Source organism: Hemiscyllium ocellatum, chromosome 9 (genome assembly GCF_020745735.1).
Source record: "Hemiscyllium ocellatum isolate sHemOce1 chromosome 9, sHemOce1.pat.X.cur, whole genome shotgun sequence".
NCBI lineage: Eukaryota > Metazoa > Chordata > Chondrichthyes > Orectolobiformes > Hemiscylliidae > Hemiscyllium > Hemiscyllium ocellatum.
The window spans coordinates 48,951,219-48,976,805 of record NC_083409.1 but is presented as its reverse complement, the minus strand read 5'-3'; the positions used below and the strand labels follow the sequence as shown (position 1 = coordinate 48,976,805).

The 25,587-nt window shown below is 39.3% G+C and overlaps 1 protein-coding gene across 1 annotated transcript in view; it reads right to left on the bottom strand.

Moving 5' to 3' along the window:
- The window catches only part of LOC132818502 (zinc finger protein GLIS1-like), a 204,136-nt gene that overhangs the window by 44,679 nt on the left and 133,870 nt on the right, over nucleotides 1-25,587 (bottom strand). Inside the window, exons 5-6 of the mRNA XM_060829561.1 lie at nucleotides 22,299-22,440; nucleotides 18,280-18,445 (exon numbers count right to left, since the gene is read on the bottom strand). Of these exons, the coding sequence (XP_060685544.1) occupies nucleotides 18,280-18,445; nucleotides 22,299-22,440 (308 nt within the window). The remainder of the gene's footprint in view (nucleotides 1-18,279; nucleotides 18,446-22,298; nucleotides 22,441-25,587) is intronic.

Genomic DNA, 25,587 nt, shown 5'->3' with positions numbered 1-25,587 from the left:
GATACTTGCTTAGAATTCCAAAGTAAATGTTGTCTACATAAATACTTAATTGTATACCTATGTATTTCACAATGCCAAACCACAAAGTTTACTCCACACTGCTGTTTGAATCCCAGCTTTTCAAATTGCCAAATCTCAATTTCTCCCACTCCTCCAGTGGTGCTAAAACCAAAAGGTTTCACCCCCACAAAGGTAGCCAAAACCTGCAGCTCTATCTTTGAATTTACCTATTACTCCAAAATCTCAAATTGCTTTCTTTGAGATATTGCTGAACTCCTAAACTGTCCCCTTTACAGTACTATAAGATATTTTCCCAGGTTTGGCACAATATCATCCAATTCACCATGTACAATGCCATGGGAGATTTGTCATATTTGGCACCAGATTTTTGTATGTGCAGATTTCTGACAGCCATTTGGCCTACATAATGCACTTATTAACAGTAAGAGAGCAAAAATCTTAACAATGAGCAATGAGGAAAATACATTTATATTAAAAAAGCAAAAAAAACTGAACTACATTTCTCAAAATAGTGGTTCAGACTCTGGCTGCAGCAAACAGAATTATAAAGTGCATGGAATATATTCCAGTAGAAAATAATACTCTGTTTCTTCAGGCAGTCCATCACACAAACTAATTTATGGTTTTTTTCCAGTTCTTGATAGATCATGGAAATTTTTAAAAGTTTTTATTAACACACTTGACAATTCCGAAAGGTTCATGGACCTGTTACATACAACCTTCTTCACAGTTAATGACATGTTAACGACACAAAACAACACCTTCCTATCCTCACCAAAGGATACCTGTTACCCACATCTAAGGTGTCCTTGCACCATATCCACAAAGTACATCAGTTCTCCAAACGGCTACCCTGATTATCAAAAGAAAAGCACTGAGAAGAGACCTACTCTGAGTTGTCCTATCAAGAAGCGTTAGAGTCTGTCAAGACCTGTCAAATTATGTTTTTATGCATGGCGGTGCTTTCTTTAAAAGTAATCTGCAATATAAAACCTGAAGTACTGGAACTTTTTTGTTAAGTGCCTAGCTACATCCAGGAACCATGTATGCATGAAGCGTAAGCTACCTCCATTCGCAACCCACAGAAATGGGAAATACCATGCTCAGTGTCTGACTTGCAGTTTCAAGCCACTTCCCTCGCTTTCACTGCCGCAGAGAGCTCCCGACATGACAAAACTCCGGGCATTACAGTTTGCCCGTAGAAGCAGAGACAGGGGGAATTATCAAGAGAATGAAAAAGTGGCAGGGACTTTAAATAAGTATTTAGTGTATGTCTTTGCAGTAGAAAACCCATGTTACATACCAGCAATGGAGGGTAGCCAGGAGCTACTAACAATGAGCAATTTAAGATAGTGAGCTTATAGTTCTGATGAAGAGTCACCAGACTCAAAACATTATCTCTGCTTTCTTCCCACAGATGCTACTAGATCTGCTGCGTTTCTCTAGCCATTTCTGTTTTTGTTTCAGATCTCCAATATCTTTGTTTTATTTCAGCTAGTCAGCTTGATGTCTTTTTGGGGAAGGTGTTAAAATAAAAAAAAATCTAACCAGAAAAATACTCATTTAATCCACCTTTCTGCTTCCTGTTGGTTAGCCAATCTTCTATCCAAGCCCATATATTATCCCAACCCCAAGTGACCTTATGTTGCGTCGGGATAATACACTAGCAATAGATATAAGTTTCACTAGCTGACAGGAAAACAGACTATGCAGAATTGGCTTTTTCAGATTGGAAGGATGTGATAAGTTAGGTCCTTTGGGGGTTTTCCCTGGACCTTCAACTTCTTGCAATTTATAAGACCATAGAAACAGGACAAGGCTATTTGGCCCCTCGAGTCAGCTCCACCATTCAATAGGATCATGGCTGATCTAAGACACCTACGACCACTTTCCTGTCCTTTTCCCAAACACAAGGACTCGGCCTCCACAGCAAGGAGTTCCAAAGATACTCAATCCTCTAAGAGAAAAATTTCCTCCTTATCTCAGTCATAAATTGGTGCCCCGTTTTTCTGAGACTCTGCCCTCTGGTCCTAGACACTCCCATGAGAGAGACTTAGATGAAGGAATAAAGGTACGATAACTAAATTAGCAGATGATGAAAATATAGGAAGTATATTGTGAAAGGAACATAACAAGGACGCAACCTAGTATAGATAAAATGTCTGAGCAAAAATCTAACAGATGGAGAGGAATGTGGGAAAATCTGAAAACAGGAAGAATGAAAAAGCACAGTATTATTTAAATGCAGAAAAACTGAGGAATTTCAATGTGCTTAGGTGTTCTACTGTGGAGGCAAAAAAGTTAGTAAAATGTACAGCAAATTATTAAAAAGGTTACTGGAATGTTATCATATTTTCCAAGAAGAAATGAACATAAGAGGTATGCTTCATTTATTCAAGGCATTGGTGAGACCATTTCTTGAAATCTATACATAGCTTTGATCTCATTATTTTGGGATGGATGTAAATACACTGGAGGCAGTTCAGTGGAAGTTTATGAAATTGATTTCTGGATTGAGCAAATTGTCTTATGAGGAAAAAGTGGACAGGCAGGGTTCGTTCCCACTGACATTCAGAAGAATGAGGGTTGAACTGATCAAAGTTAACAAACCTAAACGGAGTTTACAAGTTGGACATGTTTCCTTGCAGGGGAGTCTATACAAGAGCCAGTGTTTTAAAATTGGGGGTCACCCCTTTTAGAACAGATATGAGGGCAATTTTTTTCTTAGGGTTGTGTGACTTTGAAACTCTCTACCTCAGAATGTAGCAAAGGCTGGTTAATTGAACATATTTAAGACCAAATTAGAGAGATTCTTGTTAAGAAAGGGATTCAAGGGAAAATTACCCCAAGCTGGTTCCTGTACCAAACTGACCACTGTTTGGAATTGAAACAGTGACTTGAATTCAGCCTTGTAGATGGTGTCACTATTCTGAGGGATCAGAAGACCAACAACATAAGTGAACAACTTCTGCCCTGCTCTTGTTGTCATGGTGTTGATATATTTGAGCTAGTTAAATGTCTGTTAAATATGATCATCATGTTGATGATAATGAATTCAGCAACGAGAAGGGCATGTGAAGGTCAGGATAGGTAACTGGGATTTTTCTTCATTTAATTTTTTTTAACCTGTCACTTAAATTTGACTTGAATGTTATTTTCTATATCAGTCAATATTTCTATATTATCCAATTCCTGGAATGGGATAGTTTATTTTGACTTATTATCAAAATGAATTTCAAATGGAGCAGAACACTGTGGAATCAATAGCAAACCGTAAAGCAAGGATAGTCTTTGATAAAGTAGCTGAAGGTAGTGGAACTGAGGACACTGCCTAAAGGATCCATTGTTATTCAACTTGACTCATTGCCATATCCATGTTCCTTGTTTCATATAAGAACAATTATAGAAATGCAAGGATGAATACATTCATGAATTGGTGAGCCACTTGAATTAGTAAGATTCACTTACAGCTAAAGCAGTTCAACATGAAAAACAATTAAAGCAACTTGATTTGAAAAGGGAACTACAACTTACCCAACTTGAGATTGAGGAAAAGAGGAAAAGAACTAGCGTTTCAAATAGAAGAAAAGACATAAGAGGATTTAAGAGGCTAGAACTCGAAATTCAGCGGAGACAGAAGTTTTTCTTTAAAAGCAGGAATAAGACAACAGAGACATGGAATTGAAATGCTGGAGATACTCAGCAGGCCTGGCAACACTTGTGGAGAGGGAACAGTGTTAATGTTATGAGTCTGACATGACTCTGCTTCAGAACTTATATTCGAGAGGTAGAGAATTCCAGCATAAAGTTATCCATTTAAAAAGGGCATCAGAGGCAAAAAAAATCTCATCAAATTATCTCTAGGATTTTTCTCACGTCTATAAATTTTATAGGCTCTACCAAAATTCAAGTAATAGGATATGGAGGCATTTATGTAATTTGAGAAAACAGTGACACATATAAAGAAGCTGAAGGAAAGTGATTAAGTTGAAGTTGATTTGACTTTAATTGAATCCGTGCCATTTCAAGTCGACAGGTAAAGCAGATCAAATGCATGCATCACTGTCAGGGGAGGTTTTTTTTTATCGATTTTAATGCTGAAGAGAAAGAAGCTATTCTGGATGTGTATGAGCTAGTTCCTGAAGTATACACACAGGAGTTTTAAAATTTGAGGAAACAGCCTGGGCACAACTATAATTAATTTGAAAGAATAAAGAAAGTAATTTTCAAAGGTGGATATTGGCATTAGAAGTAGATATCACATATTAAGCTCTCAGAAAAATTATTCTCTCAGAAGAATGTATAAACTATTACCTTTTGTAATAAAAACCATGTTAAAGTCACTTGCTAGACAGGCACAGAAATAGAACATAGAACATAGAATAATACAGCGCAGAACAGGCCCTTCGGCCCTCAATGGTGCACCGACCTGTGAACTATTCTCAGCTCGTCCCCTTACACTATCCCAAAATCATCTATGTGCCTATCCAAGGATTGTTTAAACCTTCCTAATTTGGCTAACAATTATGAGCCAATGCATAAAATTTATTTTTTTTCTCAACATCCCAATAAACTTGAGAAGCAGACTGGGTGAGAGACTAAAAAATAAGGCAAGGAGCCAGGGTAAAGAAAATGCACCAAGATCTCCTCCTCAGGCCAAAAAAAAAAGTTTCTCCAGCATTTTAATTCCATGTCTCTGTTGTCTTATTCCTACTTTTAAAGAAAAACTTCTGTCTCCACTGAATTTCGAGTTCCAGCCTCTTAAAGGAGCTGAAAACTGAAGGCCAAAGTGTCTCCATTGTCATAACAGCAGGACACCTTCATTCAGAATGCTGGAAGCTCTGTGGAAAGCTAATGCTTTATTAAAGTTGTAAGTGTGGGTATGGGAAATGAACTCATGAAGAAGTATCATGGATCAAATTGCAGCTTTAACTACTGAAATAGCTCCACAGAGGCCAGTATCCCATCACCAAGTTACCTTTTATTTACATGTGAAACGTCCTTGATGCTGATCCACGTTCCTCAGAGCTTGCTGTTACAGTGAACAGAATCTGATGCCCTGTTTATTTTTTTTTCTTTTTTCCTTCTTCCAGCTTGCTCTCCCTACTTACAAAGTCCAATATTTCAAAGCCTTTTCCTGCTCCCAAAACCAGTGGGGTTCTCACTGGATTTCAATCTGTATGTGTCAATGTTATCATTGGGTCCTGGCTGCTATTTTACCAAATAACTCCACAGAGGCCAGTATCCTGATAACAATTCACCCTTTATTTACATGTGATCCCTGTTTATATCTGTCTGCCAGGACTCTCTGATTGGACCTGAGTAATAGCCCCTATCAGGGAACACATATTCTATGAGGTTCACTAGCTGATCTCATTATAATCAAGATATCCCGCCCTCTCTGAGACTGATGACATAGGCTGGTTCTTCCTTTTGTAGCTCTCCTGGGATGTTTCAGCACTGGGTCAGGTTACTCCAACTCTGCCTCTAATAGAGGCAGTGTATAATGCACAGTAGCTCGCCTATTCAGATGGCAAAGGCATCGAGCTGGTGGCAAATGCCATTTCCAGCTCAGATTCTGGGATATTTTCAATGCTTGATGGAAAGGTAGAACCCACAGGTTCCAGAACAGTAGGAAAGACTGTTGAGGAGCAGGGCACGTTTTGCTCCCCCACAGTTTGCAGCTTTCACATGACCCATGTGCTTCTTCAGAACTGTCGCAGCTACCCAAACTTCATACATCACTGGACCTGATCTCAGGTTGTCCACACCTCTAACCCAGGCAGGGCCATTCCCATGGTTCCTAGACCAACCTTTGTCCCTTGAAGTTAACTGTCTCTCTCACTTAGTGGAGTCTTGTGTCCAGCATTGGTGTTCCTGATGCTGTTTCAGCCCCCCTCCCAGATCTGGGAAGATCAGATTTAACCTGGTGCAAAGCCTTCTCTCCCTTGGCAACTCTGCTGGAGCTATCCCTGTGGTTCCTTGAGGGGTGGTCCTTTTATCAAGTAAGAACCGGGACAGTGTGGTATATAGTGAAGCTGTAGGTTGTTTCTATAAACCTGCCTTCAAGGTTTGGACTTCTCTTTCTGTCAGACCATTATGGGGTAAGCCAAAATCACATACTTCTGGCAGTCTTCTTAACCTATTCCAAAATCCCAATACAGATTCCCCGGTTCTTGAATTGCCGTGTAAACCTGACAACGCCTCAAAATTAGAGGAGGCTTCCAATCATAATATTCCTTAACTAAATCCATCAGCTATTGAAAGGTTTTCACATCTTGTGCCTCAGTGAAAATTAGGCTCCTGATAACCAAAAAATCTGCGGGTCCCCAATCTGTCAGAATTGTTCATTGTTTTTCATCTGCCTTGCAAAAATAATGCATTCTTTCCACATCTGAGCCCAGTCTTTGGCAAAATTGAACGAGTCAAGTTTCCTAAATAAAGGCATGATGCAAGAAATGCTTACCCTAACTCAAAGACAACTTTTGCAAGCGAACTTCTTCAGGAGCGAGCTTTTCTCTCATCACCACTGAAATAACTCCACAAAGGCCAGTATCCTGTGACCATGTCAACTTTTATTTATGTGTGGTGAGCCCGTGACACTGATCCGGCTCCCTCAGAGGCAGCCCTCGAAGTGAACAGTACGTCTCACACTCCTGTTTATATCTATCAGCCAAGGCTCCCTGATTGGACAGTTTAACAGCCCCAATCAGCTGACCTTGTTACAATCACTACATCCAATTGTGAAAACAGGTAAACACTGCTGTCAGGGCAGAAGAGATGAAAAGGTACGTTAGAGATGTGAAGGGATTTTGTCACAAAGAATAATGATCCCCTTGTCCTCTAATAATGCTGCTAAACCCACAACTATATTAAGAGACCCAGGAGCTACTGAAACTCTTTTGATGGAGAAGGATATGGTTTACCTCCAGAGAATGCAAAGAAAGCTACTGTGTTAATGAGTCGGATAAGTGGAGAGTATATCCTGGTTCTGTTGTACAAAGTGCAAATAGAGTATGACTTGTTACTCAGAACATTGGTAGTAAGAAGTTGTTAATTATTTACCTATGGAAGGAGGTGACTTACTCCTAGGCAATGATTTGGCTGTTACAGCTTTGCCTGTAATCACAGAAAGTCCAAAAGGTTAAAGAGAGAGAACAATTACGGGAATAAATTCCATGTCTTTTTGCATTATATACGATGACCAAAGCAACGGCTAAACAAAATCCAATGTCAGTGGTCACAGTAATACCACAGGTAGATATTAAAGTAGATAAACATTCTAAAGGATAAGGATAATTCATAAGTAATGTTTACTGTGTTATTGATTAAGGTGGAGAATGCAGATCTATATTTCAGCAAATTCATGTCAGCAGCTCACACCGAAGTTGAGGCTGGTGGAGTTTGATTGTTACAATGTTAAAAATGATAGGAGGACACCAGTACAATAATAGATATGACAAACAGATTTCCAGAACCATTCCTTTAAGAACAAGTACAGCTAAAGTAGTGGAGGGATAATTATCTAGGTTTTTCAATCATTAATGTTCCCCATAGTGCAAAACACTACTTGCCCAATACTCCTATCCCTGCAGCCAATATGTGTGGCTTCAACTTTCACACTGGAACTGCAGACAGCCTTCATACATCTGCTTTAATACGCTCAGCTTTAAGAAACCTCTTCAGGGATTTACCTCCAACATTTCTGGTCTGGGACTAGCTTTAACTCTTCACTCTAAAGTAACCTTGTTTCCTATATATCCTTCCCTTTTCAGGTGAACAGGTGTGCTCAGCCATCCCATTCCATGGACTTCACAGGACTGCTCCACTCAAAGTAAACACTAAAAAAAATCTTTCTAAACTATGGGTGTTTCCTTAAGTTAAAAAAAACCACTAGTTTTACACCAGAAAGCCCCATTATTTACCTCATTGGCTTGTAGAACAATCTAAAATAAACATAATTCAATTGCAGGTACTTAAAATCTATTCACTCTGAAGCCAGGCCAATGACCATGGCTATAGATATACTTAAAACTTAATTATAAACTTAACTCTCATAGAAAACCTAGGGGTACTAATTCAAAAACAGAAACCCAAACTTACAATAAAATATATATTTAAATTCCACTGTTTTCAACACACAGGACATAATAAGTACAGGTTGTTCTGTTATAACCAGTGTTTCCTCAACGCAAATTCACAAATATGATTGATGAATTGGGAACGCTGTTTCTACAGTATGAATTTTTAAAAGCTGAAGTGCTAATTCCAAAGCAGGATTTTTCTATAAGGCGGGGTGCACAAGAACACAACCATCGTATTATAGAAGAACTGACTGTAATTTGGACATAAAACAATTTAAGTTCACCACTTATCATCTTGAAACCCAAAGAGCGTTTTAGAGGTACACCAGATTCTTCAAACAATGATCAAGACATATTGTTGTGAATTCCAACAAGATTAGGACAAAGAATAACCAAATTACTATTTGTACAAATTACACAGATTACAGAAATTAAACCACTGGATTTAGTCTACTTGAATTATTAATGTATATAAGTTAATAGGTCCATTAAAATTAAGGAAAAGGTTTTAAGGTATAAAACAAATGATCAGTGTTGAATTATATGTCCATATTTCTAGAGAGAGAGAGAGAGAGAGAGACAGGAGTGTACAAAGTAACATTTTAAAACTTCACAGGAAGGTGAAGTAATAGGCATAAAGACGTGGTACAACCAACACATTTCAAACAGGGGATGAAGTGGCAAAGTTCCTAGGTTTATAAGGGGAACCTCTGCAAGCGAAATTCGGTGATACATATAAGGTACTTTGGAGTGTAAATAAAGCAATCTATCTGGTAGACACTCATGATTGCAGGAATGAGATTCAGTTAGATTGTGTAAACACGACAAAGCAATATCATCATACAGAGAAGGATAAGATCGAGCAAGGCTACCAGGTGATAAGAGCAATGAAGAATGACAACGACAGGAAGAGTGAGATACAAAGATGGATATATAGTTCACAAAACAAAACTCTCTCAATCTAACAATGCAATGCTGAAATATTGGGACAGTTAAAGACTGTATTTTTGCACTTGGAATTGGGAAGATCTCGTAAGGTTACTTTGGAAATGTAAGGGAATCTGTAGAAATATACCTGGATGTGATTGTTTGGTCAGGCATTATGTAGATATAGGGAAATTGGTACTGATAAAACAATCTCCTTAGCATTTAAGAAAAACAAGCTCAGGTGGAAATAAAGATTCAATACATGCTCAAAAATCACATGATTGTACCTAGCCAAAGCAGTTGGAATTCACCAATGGTGTTAGTTCCTAAACTTGGTGGGTCAATCAGTTGCTCCATTGATTACAGAGAAGTAAATGCAATAATGAAAACAGTTTCATACCCAAATTCTCCACTAGAAAATTGTGTTGGTAAGATTGGGAGCACCACATTCCATTCTAAGACTGATCTACTGAAGGTTACTTTCAAGTATCATTAACATCAAAAGTTAAAGAGATATCAGCTTTTGTCGCACCAGATGATTAATGTTAATATCATGTCATGCCATTCAGGTTTAAAAATGCACCTGTTACATTCCAAAGGTTTATGAATCAAGGTTTAGCTGAATTACTCAACATTGTCTAGTTATATATATATAATGTTGCAATATACAGTAACACTAGAAAGTAAAGCAAAGAGAAAGCCTATCACCATGAGCTGACTTAGTAAAAGTCTTGCCAAGAGTACATTTACAATAATGTGAATAACATGCCAAAGGCATGGAAGGCAAGGATAAGTGTTGCCAATCCCAGTGAAAATGAAGGCTCTGATCAAGTTTCTCATTCCTAACACAAAATAAGAAACCAACAGATTTATGGGAATGTGTATGTTTATCGGAAATTCATGCTGATTTTCAGCCCAATAACTGTGCCCTTAATGGATCTGTAACAAAAAACAGCCAAAGGTAATATAATCAGCTGAGTGATAAGCAGCCTTTGAGAAGCTGAAAGCAATCCTAATCGATGAATCAGTTTTGGCCACCCCTCAGTTTAAAAAACCTTTCAAAATGGCAATTGATGCTGGTGACCTCCGGGCAAGCTCAACCTTATTGCAAGATGATGAATCAGGATAGAGAAGCCAATAGGTGTTTTTCTAAGAAATTAAATCAATATCAAAAGAAATACTTTACAGCAGAAGGAGAGACTTTGGATTATTGACTTTTTAATATGTTGCAGTCTCTGTCTGGCATGATTGCAAAGAAAGATTAATATACATTGACACCAATTCATTGGTTTTGTTAAAAAAATATAGAAGTTGAATTGTTAAATTGTTTCAATGGAGCTTATTAATTCAATTATTTATTTGTAAACATTGTACACATTGCTGGAATAGATAATGCAATAGCCAAAACATTAACAAGAAAGAGATAATGCTAGAATAGTTGAAGAATTTGAGAAGAAGATAACAAGAAATCATTTAAATAAAGAATGAATACAGGTGAATGAATTTAATTTTTATGCTATGTACTGTATACGTGCCATGTTTACATGAAGTTGAAATGTTATTAAAAATTACATTTCACCTTCTGAAGGATGGAGACATGTAAGAGACCACATATTTTTCTTTTTATAATGTATATTAAAATGGAAGTTGGACACTGCTATATTGCTAAAATACCAGGTGTTTTGTAATTTGAAAAATCAAGTGGTGCATCTATTTTAATCAACACAAGGCTTTTGCCTTTGGAGCACTGGTATTGTTACACAGTTGAGACAAAGAAGCACCTTTGAGTTTGGGAAGACTGCTTGATGACAGCTTTTGGATTGGTTCAGCTCCAGTTTGCTACAGACCTGTCAGGGCAGTGCGGTCAGAACTATCCAAAGCAGGCACTTCTTTGGACAGTGGGATTCCATACTGGTTAAAATTAATGTTTAATGGCAGTCAGGTGGTTCAGTAGTATTTATTACTTGAAAAGTCATTAACTCCTGCATGCACTTGCCTTAACATTTTCAGCTATCTTTAATATGAAACCAAAGGGCAATTAACCCAAGTTGAAGCCATAGATTTCAGTATTGAATTATTGGTGAACACTGCAACACTCCCAATTCTGCCAATAGAAGATCAGAATATCTTATAGGAATTTCTGCAGTTGCAGTTAGACAAATATCTGCAATCACCAGAAATTGCTGTCACATTTATCTTGTAATAATCGTGAATGCTGATACCCTCACCATCATTATTACAGCAAACCCAGGTCATTATAATGCCTCTGTCCCTTTTTCACCTTCCAATAAATTCTATTTATTTTTAAATTATTTCACCACATTGTCTACTTCAGATGTTTAAAGCAATTTGCTCATTATTGCGAACATTACGTTAATTTCCAATGCATTACTGATTTACTAAAAAGTTGATTTGCTGCTTATAGTTCAATCTTTACATTTAACAGTAAGTTATTCTACATTGCTACTGTAATTGGTGTATGAAAGCTGAATTTAGGCTATTAATTCATTTAACATTCTTATGTAGGAATGAGCAAAACAGTTTTGTTTTAAACTAGAAATATTTTATTTCTCAATCTTTACTCATTTTCACAAACCAAGAAAACAAACTAACAGGATATACATTTTCTTAATTCACAATGTATTTTATTTTCATACCAATATCAGCTAGTTAGCACGCCTGGCTCTCAGTTGCTATATTCAGTGCGCATCACGAAGAGCATCACTGTTTGTTTCTCAATCCAGCCAATGTAAACAGATTTGGTAATACGGACGGGAATCTAGTGTTGCATTTCCAAGCATGCTCAACAATTTTGTGAAAATGAGTAAATGGTCCCAGTTATAACCATTTGGGAGCAGCAAGCCCTACAATTCATATTGACTTTGGCAAAGGTGCTGTGCCACAAAGCTTTACACTATTAATTCATATTTTGGAACCTCAATTACACGCAAGTTCTATATCCCATTATAGGCTAAGGTTGATTTTCCAATATTATTCCATTTCTTTTGAACAGTCTTCTTACCTTTGCTCAAAGGAGCCTTTAGAACCTGTTCTGACCTTGACGGACAACATTTAAGATAGAATTTTTCTTCATCTTACATCCAGATATATATTATATATGCATATTACACGGTGGATAGCAATTGCAAGTGGCAGGTTTGTTTTTCTCCCTAACATTATCCCCTCCCACTCCAGCTAGAAGCTGCAAAGTCAATCACAGTATACTAACCCAACTCCAGCTAAGACCGAGTAACTCAGATCAAACAAAGGACTGGAACTAGGATGATTACTTCTTAATATGAAATAGTCTTTTATTTTTATAGAGTTTAACCAATAATTGGAAAGCACATCCGGTATTTTGTGAGGTCCTATGTGGCAGTGGAGGGGAGCAGAAACTCCTACCACAACTGTATAGAAGTACAAGAATGCTTAGCATTTAATCATGCATCTGTAAATAATTGTCCTGCGTGAACATAAGAACAGAAGTAGGCCATTTAGCCTTTCAAGCCTATTCCAGCTCAAATAGCCTTCTGTACCCTGGCACAGTGGTCAGTTTGCCCATCCTCCTTAATTTCCTTTTTAGAGGAAGCAACTACCTCATCCATGTTGGACATGGTCAACAGTGGAGGCTCCTCTTATGCTAAATTCGGGATCCCTCGACCTGCTCACTTGTAATCATACCATCCTGTCCCTGGCCAGTTTTGAAGTACTCAATCCACCGGGTGTGACTGTCTCCTGAAACACAACATACAGATAATGCTCCTCCACCCCTTATGCGTAACAGTGTTAGAAGCTCAGACTCCAGCTCATCAACTCTGAGCCAACGCTCCTCAAGCAATCAACACTTTCTGCAGACGTGTTCACTGTGAACCACAACAGCATCCACCAATTCTTACATCACACTGGTACAACACATCACCTGGCCTTGCACCTCTAATTTATCTTGTACTTTCCTACCAGTCTTTAATTTTTAATCTGTAAATTATTTCTCCTGGCAGTTGAATGTTCCTTCTGCAGAATGTGGGAGGTAAGGGTCACCACTAGAGTCCCTGCTGACTACATCTGCAGGAAGTACACCCAATTACAGCTCCTCGAAAACCGCGTTAGGGAACTGGAGCTAGAGCTGGATGAACTTTGGATCATTCAGGAGGCAGAGAGGTTATTTAGAGGAGTTACAGGGAAGTAGTCACTCCTCAGATACAAGAAAAGGCAAATGGGTTACAGGCAGGGGATGGAAAGGGAACGAGCAGGTAGTGCAGGGTTCCCCTGTGGCCATTCCCCTCAACAATAAGTATACTGTTTTGGATACTGTTGAGGGGGACAACTCACCAGGGGAAAGCAGTGGGGCACAGGGCTCTGGCACAAAGTCTGTCCCTGATGTTCAGAAGGGAAAGGGAAAGAGGAGCAGAGCAGTAGTCATTGGGGACTCTATAGTTAGGGAGACAGATAGGAGGTTCTGTGGGGACGAGAGACACTCACGGTTGGTGTGTTGCCTCCCAGGTGCCAGGGTTTGTGATGTCTCTGATCATGTTATTGGGATCCTTAAGGGGGAGGGGGAGCAGCCCCAAGTCATGGTCCACATAGGTACCAACGACATAGGTAGGATGAGAGATGGGGATTTAAGGCAGAAATTCAGGGAGCTAGGATGGAAGCTTAGAGCTAGGACGAACAGAGTTGTTGTCTCTGGCTTGTTGCCCTTGCCATGTGCTAGTGAGGCAAGGAATAGGGAGAGAGAGGAGTTTAACATGTGGCTACAGGGATGGTGCAGGAGGGAGAGTTTTGGATTATTGGATAATTGAATAGGTGGGACCTCAACAAACAGGATGGTCTTCATCAGAACCAGAGGGGTACCATATCCTGGGGGGTTATTCGCTAAGGCTATTGGGGTGGGTTTTAACTAATCCAGCAGGGGGGTGGGAACCAAAATTGTAGTTCAACCTATAGAAAAGGTTGAGAGTAGGGAGGTCCGAAATCAAGTTTCAGTGATGCAAGATAGCACCGGCAAGCAAGAAATGTGTCTACTTCATGCCAAGAGCATCCAGAATAAGGTGGGTGAACTTGCAGCAAGGGTTGGTACCTGAGACTTCAATGTAGTGGCCATTTTGGAGACATGGATAGAGCAGGGACAGGAATGGTTGATGCAAATATCTTGATTTAGGGGAAGGTGTGGCATTGTTGGACAAGGACAGTATTATAGTTGCAGAAAGGATGTTTGGGGACTCGTCAACTGAGGTAGTATGGGCTGAGGTTAGGCGTTTTCTATAGGCCTCCAAATAGTTCCAGAGATGTAGAGGAAAGAATACTGAGATACAGGCTACTAGACTAGGTTGGATTGAGGTTCACAAGGTAGAAGTATTAGAAATCCTGCAGAGTGTGAAAATAGATAAGTCCCCTGGGCCGGAGGTGACTTAATAGAGACATATAAGATAATCAGAGGGTTAGATAGGGTGGACAGGGAGAACCTTTTTCCAATATGGTGACAGTGAGCACGAGGGAGCATAGCTTTAAATTGAGGGGTGTTAGATATAGGACAGATGTCAGAGGTAGTTTCTTTACTCAGAGAGTAGTAAGGGTATGGAATGCTTTGCCTGCAACGGTAATAGATTCGCCAACCTTAAGTATATTTAAGTCATCATTGGACAAACACATGGACGTACATGGAATAGTGTAGGTTAGATGGGCTTCAGATTGGTATGACAGGTTGGCGCAACATCAGAGGGCCGAAGGGCCTGTACTGCGCTGTAAAATTCTGTGTTCTATGTTCTGTTAGGGAAGGAATCACAACAATGATTCTTGTTTCATAAACCTTTAGCGACCTAAATAATAAATGTATAGTTTAGAGAAGTGTAGATTCAGCGATGGCTTGATGAGATCTTTAGAATAATTAAGGACCTAAACTATGCACACACTGACAGATTATTTCAATCGGATACGTGGGGTCAAGTTTATAAATCAGGGAAAAAATTAGTTATATGTGAGGCAACTCTTTTTTATCCAAAGAATATTCAACTGTGGAACAAAATCCCAAATTGTAAGATGGTTCCTGATTCATTCACTGTGTACCTTCAAGAAAGAGATGGAAAAGTTTCTAAATGAGATTGAGATTGCATTACAATCATGGCCCTTTGGAATAGTTTCAATAACTTAAAGGAACTCAAAGAATTTTTCCAGAATTTTATCATTCCAATTGGCCTAGTCTGATACAATGGATGGCGTAGATGTTTGATCTCGTTTTTAAATTCTCAGGAGATGAAATTCCACCATAAGATGGGGGCCTTTTGGGAGGATGCATGAGGTGGTTCCACTAATTTATCCTGATTGATTTGTTGTAATTGTATACGTAAGACAGCTGTAGAGTACATCCTCTCAATCAAGGTCATCACGTCAATTGCCACTGCAAATGATTTACCAATATTTCGTTTTTATTTCACAAACTGCCGTCTTTTTACACTGATGTTTTTCTTTAGTTTTCTGATCAGAAAAGAGATCTACAAATTATAAAAGTTGAGAAAACGCTGAAGAACCAAATCCTAAAATTGGGTGCTGTGATTGAAAAGACTAAAAGTTAAAAAAAATACAAGTCTTGCAAAAATGATGAAGCAATTTAAAACAGAGTAAAATGTGAAAGGAGAATGTTCAAAGGAAGTAGAGTGTAATGATTCTGTTACTCCCCAGATAATTCTCATATCCAATGCATTCACACAGAACATAGGTTCACCTATCATTCAAAAGCAAGCTGCAAGATAAACAATAAACCTCCAATCTAGGAAATGTACATTAAAAATAATAGTTTCTCCTTATAGCCTTCTCATGTGACTGACTGTCGACAAATTACACCAGGATAGACAATATTCCAGGTCATCAAACTACAAATTGAGCCTATGAAGGATTAAAATGAACAGAAGAGGAGCAAACCACGGAGATGCTCTAAATTCACTATTGTTTCCCCTTCATCTGTTTTTTATTCTTCTTGCTTTTATGGCCCTGCCACCAGTTGTTCACCAGATGTCAGTTTTCAGTCTCTGAAAGGATAAAGGTACATGGGTGGGGTGGGTGAAGGAAGGGGAAAAAGCAAGAGGTGCATACTTGTAAATCAGGATAGATTACAGAGCGAGGGATGAAGAAAGGTAAATGAAATAGGAATGAAATGTCATCCTCAAACTAGTCCAAGCTCAATGCAGGTTTCAAATTCATTGTTGGGCACAGCCTGGGTTGTAATCATTCCTATGACTGCCAACGTCACTTCCTCCATGAGCCTGAGACAGACATGAAACTGTGTCTGCATATCCCACTGGATAGGAGCTGCTTCCTCTGAATGTCAGCCTGATTGTCTGCAAAAGAAAGGTACGTGTATCTGTGAATATGGTGCAAAGTGTTTGGAAGGTGTATTTGCCTTAATTGAAAGGCTGGCAGTGTATGCAAAGCATGAAATGTGAGTGTGTGACATGCAATAGTGCTAAAGTAAGTGAGAGCGAAGTGAAGCTATGAATGAATTGTGTCATAATAAATAGATATTGTTGATAAGTTAATGAAGTGGATATGGTGAATGAAGCAGTGAGAGAGGCTGATCCTTCCTTTGTAAGAAACTGCTCTGTGAAGCTAATTCATTGACTTTGACCATTTATGTGAGTTTATCAAACATCTTGTAACACGACAGCCATGTTGTCAATGGCAACACTTCGAGAAATTACAATTACCTGCTCTCACTGCCTCCTCAGTCTGTCTGGGATGTTCCTAGTCCTTTTAGGGACAGGAGCTCTCTCTTCGTGTGTCAAGACATCTGGCGTTGCATCACGTGACCTCCACTCAGCCTATCCAAACAAGCAAGCTTCATGTGGTGCTAGCCTCACATGTTGAAGAGTACAACCACTCAATAACACATTCAGCATTGACTGCATACTACTGTCATTAAAATAACAGTAGCAGAAAAGTTTGCACACTGTCTGGGATACTTCCTTTTTTATTCATAAGATGTGGGTGTCACTGGCTGGATCTGCATTTATTGTTCATCCCTTATTGCCGCTGAACAGAGTGTTTGCTAGGCCATTTCACAGGCAACCACATTTCTTGGATCTGGAGTTACATGCAGGCCAGACCAGGTAAGGACGGCAAATTTCCTTCCTGAAAGTGCATTAATGAACCAGATGGATTCTTATAATAATTGACAATGGTCACCATTAGACATTTTTAAAATTGATATCAAATTTCACCATCTGCCCTGGTGAGATTTGAACCCCAAATCTACAAACCATTAAGGACTCTGAACTTTTAAACTAGTGACACCACAGCCTCCCTTTGATAGGCACAAGTTATTGGCACACTTCCACACTCCAATCTCTGGACAGGAAAGTCTAGAAGATTTATTGAAGTTCTGGTGTACTTTAGGCAACTTGCATTCTTGTTGAAACATATGAACATGAAATAATAAGGATTTGCTATTTACCTCTCTTTCAGGAAGGGCTGTAAACATTACACTGTTAACTATTAATACCAACCTCTTGCTGAAATAGCTGCTGCAATCCTATTTCCTCTTCATTGATTGGAAATGTAAGCTTTTAAACATTAACATTTTAAAAAGCAACTTATTATTTCTCTTTGCTTAAACAGACTAATTGTCAGAACAAAAAAAGTACTTGCAGCAAGTTCCACTGTAGTATATAAATGTGGGAAATCAAACATTTCCCATGTCTTTACAACTGCTATATAATGTTTCTTCCAATATAATAACAACATCAGGGAAAAGAACCTTAAACATAGCAATGAGGCATAGATTTTGGTCATCCTGGGCTAGATAAACTATGTATTCCATTTGGGTTAGCTGGTTCCAATCAGCCAATGATGAAGTGAAAGTGAACACATTGAAGAATAAGCTCCTATAGAATATTAAAAACATATAGACTTTTATGACAGACCTCTGATACAAACTCAATAATTTTGATCTCTGGACAGCAAGTGACCTCTATTTGCTCATTTATTTACATGTTCAGACAGTTGGGATTGGAGTCAAACTCATTGTATGCGTAATTCTTGAATTCTGTAAACCTTAAAAAAGGAAGATACTGTGGACACTGGAAATCTGAAATAAAAGCAGAGAGTGCTGGAGAAACTCCGCAACTCAGCATCTGTGGACAGAGCAACAGAGTTAACATTTCAAGTCCATTTGACTCAGGCACAGTGTCAGCTCTGTTTCTCTGTCTATAGATGCTGAGTTGTTGAGTTTCTCTGGCACTGTTTCTATAAACCTTACCCTTGTCTGGTGTTCTCCACTGTAGTCAGTTGTGGAAGATGACCATGTGGGCTGTGCAGGTCCCCTTCGATGGAAGGGTAAAGCGATGAAGAACTTCGGGTAAGCTGAGGAGATGATAAAGCAGTTGCTGCTGGTCCACTGCTGGTGGGAGAGCAATTGTACATCCCTAAATGAACAACAAAAATTCCGTTTATCTGTTCAAAATAGGAAGTTCTTCTATCTTTATTTTATTCTTCAAAAATGATGAAGTTAGTTTTAACTTAATCCTCCCACATGATATATAAAATCAGATATAATCCATCCTACTGGTTTCCAGCTTTTCAAATTACCCCCGTATGTTCAAAGGCCTGAGTTAGTTATAATCTCAAAGGATAATATACAGGGAGTGACTTTAGTTTTGATTTGTTTCGATAGATATGATTCAGTTGGTAGCACTCTTCCCTCTCAGTCACAAGGGCCATTCAAATCCCACTTTAAAGCCGAGCACAAAAATCAAAGTTGACATACCAATGTATTACTGAGGGTGTACTGTATGATTAGACATTCCTTCCTGGGACCCTATCTGCTCAGATGAATTCAAAAGATCCTGTGACCCTACTTTTGAAGGAGTGCAAGAGAGGTATCTCCAGTGTCCTAGTCAATATTTATCCCATGGTCAACATCATAGAAATAGATTATCTGATCATTATTAGATTGATGCTATTATGAGTTGGTTGTGCACAAATGGAGTGTCGCATTCCTACATTATAACACAGACTACACTTCAAAATCAAGTTGATGGCAGTATAGGGCCTTCCAATGTCAGTGATCTTGAAATATGTACATAAATGCAAGTCATTCTTTTTTGAAACAGTCATCCCATTCAGTATAAATTTATATAACATTTTTATGTAAATAATCTTAACATCAGGCACATCGGTTACTTGAAATGAACATATTCACTGCAGTGACGATAAAACAAATAAAGGTTTAATAAATATGCACTTATAAATGAACAACCAGCATTGTAAAAACTGTGTTACAAAAGAAAAACAAAGCAACTAGCTTCTACGTGATCTGAGAATTTGTAGAAATTATTAGACTGCTCGCCTAAACCAAAACTCTGCACTTCCTTAACCAGAGAATGAGACATTGCACATGTAGTGACATATTGCTCCTGCCCTTATAAACAAAATGTTCCTTCCCACTGCCTGCATCACGACAGGAGATTTGCCAAGAGGTATGAATATACAGCAAACCTTATTTTAACAAGCACCTTATGAACCTGCACCCTCAATAAACCGGCAAAAATTATATGCCCGAAATACTGAGGTTTACTGTGTTATTGCAATCTCCACGATGTTCAAGTAGCCAGTTGGAGGTGCGAGTGAGAAGGTTATCTGCTGGTAAATTTTATTTAAAGCAAAGATGCATTTTTATTTAAGTAATTTATGCTGTAAATAAAGTATAACAATCATATCGTCTACCACCACACCGCAACACCGCGCCCCCCAACCCCAGCACTATGTTTCTGTTACTTAGTATGTGATTCTTACATTGATTATGTGGACCACATGATGAATCAAAATATTTGATCAACCAGTACATTTCTTGTCTCATAGCTGCTGGTTAATAAAAAAGTTTGCTGTATTTGCTGTTAGATTTTGCATTCCTTCCAAAACCATATTTGGCCAATCCTGACTGACGAGGGAAAGGGCTGTGCATTGTGATGCCATCTTAGTAACTTTAATGAGGGTGACAATATCAACATCAAACCAGATCAATCTCAAAGCTAATAAAATCTGGAGTCGATTCAAAGTCCAAAGCAACCTGAAAGCCAAGTTAGAGCAACCTGGAAGCCAGCCAGAACCTGACCCTGGAAAACATGCCACGAGCAAAATATATCACGTACAGAGACAACAACTTGCATCCCTGAGTGAGTAGCTCCTCTAAAACACAACCCGGTTGCAAAGGAGTTTAGTTCACATTAGATCCTGGTCTACCAACAGGGAGATGTTAAAGTTTAACTTCTCCATTAAGGTATTTGATACTTTTTGATAACCAATTATTTATTTTTCAAGAGACAAAGTGAGTACTTTGATCAAATTTTTAAAAATTCTCCTGTCTCTCCTTCACCTTTAGCCGAACATACAATTAGCTGCTTTCTTATCGTAAATACAAGGATCAGTTTCTGTTCACTCATCCAAAGGGATAACATCTGTTGCTAAGTGTTGAAACTCTCGTTAATGTTTTTTGATTCTGTGTTACACAATCTCAAGAACATTTCTATATGCTTAAATGTTTAACATTGGGATCATCAATCAACTGGTTCACTGTTTGGCTCCATTTGTTTTTAAAAAAACTAGCTAATGTTATGTATGTGGTTATCACCATAGTACCTGCCAAGTTTGGAAAGCAAGTAAAATGAGGTCCAGAATATGCATTGGAGACAAACTGGCACCAAAAATGAAGGTACATTAGCTGGAGTTGGGAGGGGGGATGGGAGAGATCTGGGTAAACTCCTGTAAATCGTTTGAAATGTTTCAGGTTTACATTCTGCACTGTGCTGTAACTTATGAGGAATATAAACACAGCAGGATGGGTCATGTGCTAATCTCCATTACAATCGCACTTTTCCCTGATGCTTTTTCTTCTCCTCCACAGTATTAAAACTTGTCTTGATATTGCTGTCAGGATGACATTTCTGTAAACTATTGACTTTTTTTATGTTGCTCTACTGACTGCATTCCTACAAATTTCTGGATTAGTTTAAACCAGTGTCCAATGTCACCTATCTGACATTTTAATTGATAAAGTGCATTGACTCATCTTTCTCAGGAGCTCTAACTTTGAAACTCTTTATTCCCTCCGTCTTCCTTCATTCCATCAAAGTCTTTAAAAACTGAAGCATGGTGTAATCTCTTGACAACTTCGAGATTTATCTCATTTTTCTTTTTTTTTACAGAATCCCTATAGTGTGGAAACAGGCCCTTCGGCCCAACAAGTCCACACTGACCCTTGGAAGAGTAACTCACCCAAACCCATTCCCCCATATTTATCCCTGACTAATGTACCTAACCTAGGCATCCCTAAACACTATGCGCAATTTATCATGGCCAATTCACTTGACCTGCACATTGTTGGATTGTGGGAGGACACCAGAGCACCCAAAGGAAACCCATGCAGATACGGGGAGAATGTGCAAACTCCACACAGTCGCCTGAGGGTGGAATCAAACCCAGGTCCATGGCGCTGTGAGGCAGCAGTGCAAGCCACTGTGTCACCCATAAATCAATCTTGGTGGTTTACATCTGCAATCTACAAGAGATTATAATCCTCATGCACAAGACACCTCAAAGAGAAGCTGTTGATACCAAGGGAGAAAAAAACAAAATTAAGTTGTGGAGATGATGATAAAGGCTGTTGTTGAAAGTAGATTGGATGGTGACAAGGTGAAAAAATTAGGTAGTTCCGAAAAGGAGTAATATATTGTAAGGCAACACTTTATTTAATGTTTCTCAATTTAGCCATAAATAATGAGCTGGATTTTACAGCTGACATATTCCCTACCTCCCCTGACCAAGAGAATGGTTGTCAGTCTGCCCACTTGAAGTCCAGATGCACACAGAGATAGTGTGTTTGGAGCAACTTAATTGATTCATAGCAGGATATCCAATTCCCATCTGGAAGGTGTTTCCACCCTAGACAGTCACCAGCCAATGAGATTGACCAGTAGCTCTATAGTCACAGCAGTGCCAAGAATGAACGAGGGTCATGCTAAAATTATTTGGCCCTAAAATGACCTCAATAGGCCTCAGAGCAAGCAGGCTACTCGTCAGCTTCCTTGGCCACCACAGCATGGAAGACAAGTCAGGGTGGGTGGGAAGGTCAATCTACATTATTTGACAAACTCTTCCATCTTCATATATGGTGATGGGAACATTGTGGGATCCCCACCCCATTATGGTAGACATTATAATTCAGTTCTCCATAATGTTCTATTAGAAAGGAAGCTTTATTTTAAAATAGTTTAAACATACCTGGATATATCTCATGATTGACTGTCATAGATCTTCCAGCTGTGTTGTTTGTTAAATTAGGCGGCGAAGTCAAAGGTTGAAGAGGCTGATTAGCCAGGCAATCATTCATCATTTCTGTTTCAAGTTCATTGCCCGAACGTAGCTTCACAAAAAAAGGAAAGAACAAGATAAGAAGTATTCCTTCAACAAATATTGAGCACTGCTCTAGAATATTATCATATTGTCTAAATATTTAAAGAAATTGTCATCAAACAAGACTTGACTGTGGGAACATCATAACTCAATTAGAATTAGTCACTCCTGGCTTTACAAATGTTTGAGTGAGGCCACTATCACAAAATGAAAGCAGACAGATTCCAGCATTGACATTTACTGTCATTTAGTGATCCATCATAGAAAGTTGTGGTGTGTTGTCTGACCACTAATCATCAACATCACACTGTGTTAAATCTAAACATTAAGGACTGAACCTTTAGGATACAATGAGGGCAGACACTGAAGTAGCAGGCGCAGAGGTTTGTGCTGCCACCAGGCATACATTTTACCAGGCTCTCTTTTACGTCTGAGTTACTTTCTCCAAGGCAGGAATGGAAGAGATCGCAGGTCTAATTGCACACAACTAGAAGGCTCAACTAACTGAAAACCTGCTACGGTCTGTTGGCAGAGGCCAATTGGGTTTTTCTAGTCTGCCTCCAGGTTCCCGAAGGGCAATAGAAAACAGTGGAGGTACCTAGCAGAAGGCTGGGAAGCCTGCATCTCCAGAAGGCTGGGACACCCTCACACCTGCTGGGCTTCAGTTGCAGCAACAGGCCACTCTTTGGAGGGACTTCATGCTGCCACCATACACACACCTCTCTCCCACACCCTGACACGCGGAGCCCCACACACATGCAAACACATCAATTCTATAATGGTGGCTGGCAGCATGGTCTATATTTTAGTTTGATTGCTAAAGTGCTGAATATAGTTCACTTACTTTGAAAGGGATACTCTTACTAGCCCTCCAGCTCTGAAAGGCTACATACTGTCCTTAATTCAAAGCTAACACAGCCTCTGGTTAATTTGCCAAATCAAGAAAACGACAGGTGATAACTGGACTAAATATGGGATTCTGAAGCCCACAGGGAAAATTTTGCTGTAAACCCCTGACATTTTACAGTATATTACTATGTATATCACTGTGGCATAGATTCCAGGCTCTACCTATAAGAAAATTACAATGTGATAATAACTGTACAACAGTATCCATCAGTAAGTTATGCGTGTATAATGTACAGTAACATCAGTAAGCACAGGATCCAATCTATAGATGGAACTTATAGGGTCCTGAACTATGTACATTAAGCAAGAAATGTGACAGAGTCGCACAAGAAGTCTAATGAGGTCTATCTTGATTTTGGGAGCAACTAGCTGCATCTTTTAACTAGGCTCTGGGCGACAAGGTAAGATTCTCACTAGTGAGTGGCAAGTTCCCTAAAAGTCATAATATTGCTGGTTAATGACCTTATTAGTTGTGAATGCCACATTATTAATATGCAGCCTGCTATTGTACCACCTGCAGCGAGCAAGCTAGATGCCAAGAATTCTCAATATAGAAGTCAGAGCTTCAACTTGCCACTTTCTCTAAAGGAACTCCATGTTGGACACCCGGATCCACCCTCTCAGGGCATGATCCATGAGCACCAGTTACACACACGCCATAACCACAGACTTTGGCATCAGGAATGTGTCAGCCTCAAAAACCCTCATGGCATCTCTCCAATCTGCATTCAGTATAACCGTCTGTACTTCAATGCTGCATCTCAGGGTAATGGCAATTATCACTGTTGTTGCACCAAGTTGCTGTCAGTGCTCACTCACTTTGAGGGTACCTGCATATTCACAGCATCTGTGCCTTGCCTTGCCATTTTGCACTTTGCTTCTCTGCCAATATAATGAGGCTCTCAGTATGCTGCCGTATTACTGTGCCATTTAATGCAAACACAAAGCCACGAGGCTTGTCATGGTTGTAAGCTGTCCTCAGTCAAGTCAAGGAAAATAGTCTTTGGATCTAGTCTAGGGATCCTGGTGCAATAAGTCATTGGCACCCTCCAACACAAGTCCTGGGACTTGCAGACAGTCAGTTAGCCACTCAGATCTATCAAGGTAAGGATCATCTTCACATAAAGATGAGGAGTCATGTCAGACAGGCCACTGCTCACTTTGACTCTTTCTGTCCGATTGTTGGCTTCTTTCCTCCTGGAATGAGAGAGACAGTTAATAAGGGAGATGAAAATGGGTGGCACAGCTTTATTGTTGTTGCAGGTGTCTTGAGTGAGTGAGCATGCAGCACAGAGAGCACACAGGGTTAGTGCTGTCAGGGTTAGGGTAGGTGACGACAAGTGATGGAAGATGTTACAGCAGTTGTGAGAGTGTAGAGCATGAGCCATGGTGGGAGCTGGGTGCAGGAGCAGAGTTACTGTGAAGTATCAGAGAGAAGATGGTGGCAGCATGGCATGCAGAAGGTCATTTCTCTGATTCCTCCAAATAGTCGAGACAGCACTGACTCAGGGGCAAACTCAGACCATGTTGGCATGGTCTGTTGTCATGACCTCCTCTGCTACTCTTGGGGAAGAAGACACCTGTGTCTGTACTAGCCTTTTTGTGTGAAAAATATGGTGTCAAATTTCCCTTGTCTGCCATGCCCAGGGCAATGTCAGCAATGTCATCAATGTCAGAAACCATATAGGGAAGCTCCGGACTGATAGTGCTTGTCCAAATGGACAATGACCTTTTAAAAAAGGTGCTGGCACCAAGGATATTACTCTGTCTACAAGGTATCTTGACAGTGTGAGTTGTTCCAAATATTAGATCAGAGTGGTTCTGGAAAAGCTCAGCATGTCAGGCAGCATCCAAGGAGCAGGAAAATCGACGCTTTGGGCCAATGCTGCCTGACCTGCTGTGCTTTTCCAGCACCACTCTGATCTAAACTCTGGTTTCCAGCATCTTCAGTCTTTGTTTTTGCCTAGTTGTTCCAAATATGGCAAGTGATAGAAGGGAGCTACAATCTGGTGAGACAGTTGGTATAAGTAGTTAACAAGTTGAGTTTGGTAAGATATGGTAAAAGATCTCACTGGCAAGGAACTCTCCAGGAAACTCAGTGAAATTGATGGCTAAAAATGTTAGGATTTATGCCTGTGTGTGTAAGTCTGTGCTGTTTTGCAATATAAATAGTGTTGTAAGTAATATTCAAGACATTTGACTAAAAAAAAAGTCTTCATGGTTTATGGTATGTGGGCTAACATATATA